At 40.5% G+C, this 5810-nt stretch overlaps 2 protein-coding genes across 3 annotated transcripts in view; both read left to right on the forward strand.

Annotated features, from left to right (window-relative positions):
- The first annotated feature begins 1945 nt into the window (after positions 1-1945).
- Positions 1946-4275, forward strand: LOC105921220 (histone H2A). The gene has a single exon (XM_012856918.3). It carries the CDS (start codon positions 3594-3596, stop codon positions 4032-4034), a length of 441 nt encoding a protein of 146 aa, XP_012712372.1. The 5' UTR covers positions 1946-3593; the 3' UTR covers positions 4035-4275.
- Positions 4276-4993: 718 nt separating this feature from the next.
- The window catches only part of LOC105921218 (cytotoxic and regulatory T cell molecule), an 8989-nt gene continuing 8172 nt past the window's right edge, over positions 4994-5810 (forward strand). For both annotated transcript variants that reach the window (XM_012856916.3, XM_012856917.3), the window contains exon 1: positions 4994-5457. In XM_012856916.3, coding sequence (XP_012712370.3) covers positions 5328-5457 — 130 coding nt within the window. In that variant the 5' untranslated portion in view covers positions 4994-5327. The remainder of the gene's footprint in view (positions 5458-5810) is intronic.

Raw genomic sequence — 5810 nt, forward strand, 5'->3', positions numbered from 1 at the left:
TATTTGTTTTGGGAATATTATTTGAAATGATGTGACCTGTTAAGAAACTGTCTTCAGAAAACCCTAGAGGGAGGAGCTGATTGAAATAGTCTTTAAAAGATGGTGAGGAAAGCCAACCATGTCTTTGCTGTAGTTTTATAGAACCAGTTAAGTACTTGGGCTCTTTACAAAAAAATCATCAGACTAAAGGTAGCTCTTTAGGAAGAAATCTTAGAATTTTCCGAATTGTATGATTTTTCATAGAATTATACCTCAATAAGACAAGTTATTCACATAACACCCTAGGCCTCCAGGGAGCTACTACAAATGTTAGTAGTAGTGAGGAATTTTAGTGAGCCTAATGCTGCATTCAGACCAAATACCTTTTTGAGCCTCAAAAAGATGTCCAACGCCTCAATTTGAACACTTGTGCACATAAAAGCCTGACACGCTGTCTAGGACCTCAACGCTCTGACAGCGCATCGGGCAAACTGGCTTGCATTAGTAGGAGCTACTCTGTTCTTTTCCTCTGCCAGACTCTGTAAATTGCGGATGAAATCTAGAAAGTGGCTTGGCTTTATTTACTAAATATCTGTGCCGTGTCTGAATTGACCTGATAATTCAGAGCCAGTTTGAGTTTCACCACCTACTACAGGAGCTGTGAGCTGAATAGGGTAGCTTTCAGTGCTAATTATTCCTCACCCGAGCCCTGTTTGACAACCTGCTACAAGCTGAAGGAACTCTGCAGTGTATATAGTATGTCACTACAAGTGAGCACTGTTTTGCTGTCAGGGGTGGGGCAAAATTGAGGGCTACTTCGTGGGCCTTCCGTTTTACTGCATTGAACTTAAGGAAAGCTCTGGTCAAGTACAGCTGCTCGACCACAACAAAGGGTGTTGTTTTCAAGTCACCACAATCATTAGCTGTATAAGCTAATAAGATAATATTAACGCTTTCCATAAGTTCACTGCAGGTAGATGAGTACCGGAAAAACGGAGGCCCATGAAGGAGCCTTCAATTTAGTTTAGCCCCGCCCCCGACGGCAAAACCGTGCCAGTATGTAGTGACGCCCTAGCTGAAGGAACTGCTGTGACAAAGAAAACATCTCATTGAAAAAGAACCTGCGGGATAAAATGCGAATATCAAAAGTTTTTACTTTCTAACAATGTTTAATTTTGCAATGTTTTGATTTTTACAATGCCAAATCTTTTCAATATCACTGCAAACTGTCACTGGTTTAGCTTTATACATCTCCAGCAAGGACACCTGGTACAGGCGCCCCATTTCAGCAGAAGAGCGTCTGCCGCTGACCATCTCAGGTTGGTCAGCGGCATTCAGGAAACTCTGTTCATTTTTATCAGTGATCCATAATAAAAAATAGTTTTCCTGTCGGAAAATTCCCCACTACGTCACATAGCGGAGTCTCTCTTGTTGGTTGACGCTCTGCGTCCTGCTGCAAAAGTTCAGTTTTTCCAGCTTGCTCTACTTAAAGAGCATCATGGCAGACGCACAGCAAAAGATACGCGTGACGCGTCAAAGGACCTCTCGAATCCCGCTGAGGCGCATCCACCATTCTCTTGATGCTCAAAAAGGTGTTTGTTCCTTTTATATAATTTCGTTGTATGTATAATGAGCACAAGCTTCTATTACAATCAGACACTTATTTATAAGTAGATAAGATTAACTTTATTATGGCATATAGGGCAAAATTAAGTTCCATCTCTAGTAACGTAATTTTATTGAGAATAAATGAATAGGAACAATTTACATTTCTCTTTTTATTCTTGATTATTCAACAAAAAATATAGTACAGAGGATTTTTTTTTTTTAGATTACAGAAGTTTTCTGTAGTATTGGAAAGGTGCAAAAACATAATACATAAATACAACATGGAAAATACTTTCTCACCTCTTTTGTATTGTACATGATGTCAGTAGCCTAAATGCTCATCTAGAAATGTTCTTGTATGCCATGGCTTCTCTGGCTTTTGATTGCTGCACGGAGCGCTTCTCGCTTTCAGGCTGGTGCATAAAAGCACCAAGTTGTGCAGAGTAAAAGTCTGCCTATTTGTGTCATGATCCAGGGACCAATTTACCTTTGAACACTATTCTGCTCCTAGAGCTGTGTGGACTGATGCACTGCTCCTCTCGAGTTTTTTTTCCCCCCTCTATTTCATGTCAGTCATCTTACCAAATACCACCACTTTATACCAGCAGACAATCCCAGTAAAATGCTGACAGGTGAGTGCCATTAATATCGAATGGATAAAGTAGTAAAATGATGACTGTGGCAAGTAAACATAACTAAAAACGAGGATGTAAATAAGGTGCATTAAAACATTTCGATGCTATGACAGCTATTACATTTTGCCAAAATTCATAATCATGTCACATTTCTTAATCCAGTCTAGTCAGTAAATTTTCTCCATTAATCACCATTTTTGTTTATTGCACTACCAATCAATAACAGCTCTTAAAAGACAGCTTCACAGCAGCGGTCGTCTCCTTTGTCAGAGTCGCTACAGCAACTAACAGAATCAGTCAGAGAGCTCCTAGCCAAAAATTCCTACCAAGGAGTTTTAGCTTCAGAGAAGACTTTGAGAGTCTTTGTGAATATGGGCCCTGTGCAACATCTACAAGTCCTAAAAGGACCTCACAAAGAGCTACTTTTATCTTAGGATTCTTTGTTTACCACTGGAACTGCTTAAAGGAGGTGATCTGTGATGCAGACTCTTACCTACATTTCTTCACCAGAACAGTCTCAGGGGCTTGGATTGGGGCTTCTTTGGAGCAAAGGGAATAACTAAAGTTATCGAATCCTCTAACGAGGCCTCACCAGCAGGTGTATAATGCTGGGAACTCCACACTACGCAAGCCATTTTGAATTGAGAAAATTCCCTGGATGGGAAGCAAAACGTCTTCAGCTTCAGAGTAGAAGTCCAATTTTTAATTGTTTAAACCTTTTCTCTCTGCTCATGGTGTGCCTGCTCTGCCAACTTAATTTTAAAGTTGAAATGGGTTTATGCCAATATTTCAACTTGAAAAAATAGGGTTTACTAAGACCTAAAACAATGCAGTCTTATTCACATTTATGAAATGTGAATTTACAACAAACTTCATAAGGCAATTTACAAGACAAATGGGTCTCAGTCTTTACTGTGTGCTGCTCTGTATGACTGGCGACTGATACCTTGCCTCCCAGCCACTTTCCAGCAGCAGCAACACAGGAGTTTAATAAAAGCTTTCTCTTTGTAGTTGTTTCTTTGTCTCATAAGGGTATTTGAACACTATTATGTGCCGCTCTGTGGAACAATATACTACCTAGTTGACTAGGGAGCTGTCTTTCTGGTGGGTGGTGCCTGGTAGGTGACATTTCTGACTCCAGGGAACCCCGCTGAACCAAAATTCATATTAAGAGTAAAAATATAATTTAGACTGATTTAGATTTCAGAACAAGTTTGGGAAACGTAAATCAAGCGAAACCCTTTAGCTCCCCGTTCTCAACCGGCTTCTGTTCCTCTCCTAATATGGCGGATGGGTTGACCTACGTTTCACTGATACGTACGTAACAACAGGAGCCATCATCAGGCACCAAGCTACACTGCATTAAAGTGCATGCGTCGCTCCTGTGTTCCTGCTCCTCTCTGGGATAAATCACCATCTATAGACATGTCTGGCAGAGGGAAAACCGGAGGCAAAGCCAGAGCCAAGGCCAAGTCCCGATCCTCCCGAGCCGGGCTTCAGTTCCCGGTCGGTCGGGTCCACAGGCTACTCCGCAAAGGGAATTATGCGGAGCGCGTTGGCGCCGGAGCCCCGGTGTATCTGGCGGCTGTGTTAGAGTATCTGACCGCCGAAATTCTGGAGCTGGCAGGCAACGCAGCGAGGGACAACAAGAAGACCCGGATCATCCCCCGCCACCTGCAACTGGCTGTGCGCAACGACGAGGAACTCAACAAGCTGCTGGGAGGTGTGACCATCGCTCAGGGGGGAGTGCTGCCCAACATCCAGGCTGTCCTTCTCCCGAAGAAGTCCGAGAAACCGGCCAAAAGCAAATGAAGGAAAATAATAATGTTGAGCAACCGCTTTTCTGTCAGTGTCCCTTCTTGCTGCCTTTCTAACCTGAGGCAGCGCTGTGATCTGTGTTGCTGTCTACAGTGAGCAGTCTGTCGCGTCATTTAAGGTGGAGGCTGAGTGGAACAATTTTTTAAGCAGTCCCAAACCATGATTTTGACAAGCTTTAATGTAATGGGCCTGTTGTTTATCTGTGGTGCTCCCATTAAAGGGTGTCTGAACTGCTTTTTGCTTGCTCTTTTTTTTTCTTTTTTTTTTTTTTTTTCTTTTTGTCTTCCGGATATTCGCAAAATGAGGCGAGTTGTCCCATTAACTCCATTTCCCAGGGTTATTCGCCTGAGTAGTGGACTGATAAGTACTCAGCTTTTTTAAATATACTTGGAATTGCTGCGTCTGGTCTAACTGAGAATACACTTGTCTAAACTTCAGATATTTAGTACTGCAATCTTTTATAAACGTTATCATCATAAATGAATGACACCTCTTTCTGATATTGTTCTAACAATGCAACTTAAAATATTTTTATGCTGCGCCTTTGTGAAGAAAACATGTTAAGCTACACATTTTAATAGATGTTCGGATTGTACAATATTTTAAGCATTTGATCTTTGCTGTTTTCAGAATGACTGACAATAATGCAAAAATGTATCAATCATAAAAATACTTCATATTTTATTGACTGGCTTTATTTCAGGCAGGTTTTTGAGAGACAAAAAACAATCAATCTAATTATCACTAATCAAGTAATTCCCTGACAAAGTTTTTCAAAAGATACATCTTACATTCAATAAGCAACACTTAACTGCCATGTTGTGCCAAGCAGCTGGAGTAGTATTTATTTTTATGATACCTTCAGGTTGCACTTTTTAGGTTAATATATTTGAAACAAAATAATGTCTGCCTTGTAGGAACATTAACTTGAAGCTGAGCTAAATTAACTTTGAATGCGTAATCATGCTTAGCAGAGGCCCACATCCCCCACCTTATGGAACTTTGTTTCAGAATTAACATGCAACCATTGCCTTAATCAATCTTCCACCATTTTATTAACCTCTTACACTGAAAATTAGGAATTAATAGATGACGTATTTTAATAGTCTGCTGGTTAATTTCCAAAATAATTAATATCCGTTACTATGTATTTCTGTATCTGAACAACAAAACTTTATTTAGCTTTAGCTTAAAAACAAAAGCTGTCTTATTCCTGAGCACTAAACTGGACTTTTCTTCCTGGAATCACATTAGCATCTCTAAACAAAAAGTCAGGGGAAATTACATATGAGTGATGTCACGGAAGGTCCCTCAGCAAAGTACATATACAGCGAGTGCAGAGGAAGCACAGCAAAGTGGAACAGTGAAACAGTGAAAATGAGGCTGCAGCTCATTGTCTTCTCTGTGCTTATCCAGGGTGAGTACATTTTACTTTCAGTTCTTTTTTTACTGCCAGAATTACTTCTAAAATGTATTTATTCATTTTGTTTCTTTTTCTTAGTTGTAATAGTAACCTTCAGTAGACTTAAACAATTTCTGATCACTGCACAAACGCTTTAAGGTCTAATTTCTTATTGTTTAAAGGGAATCTAAAAGGCTTCTCATGATAAATTCCTGAATCAAATGGATATAAATAAGGATATATCCATCCATCCATTTTCTAATACATCTATCCCTTGTGGGGTCGCGAGGGGTGCTGGTGCCTCTCGTGTCAATGGGCGAGAGGCTGGGTACACTCTGGACAGGTTGCCAGTCTATCGCAGGGCAACA

The sequence above is a fragment of the Fundulus heteroclitus genome, unplaced genomic scaffold (genome assembly GCF_011125445.2).
Source record: "Fundulus heteroclitus isolate FHET01 unplaced genomic scaffold, MU-UCD_Fhet_4.1 scaffold_109, whole genome shotgun sequence".
NCBI classification, from domain to species: domain Eukaryota; kingdom Metazoa; phylum Chordata; class Actinopteri; order Cyprinodontiformes; family Fundulidae; genus Fundulus; species Fundulus heteroclitus.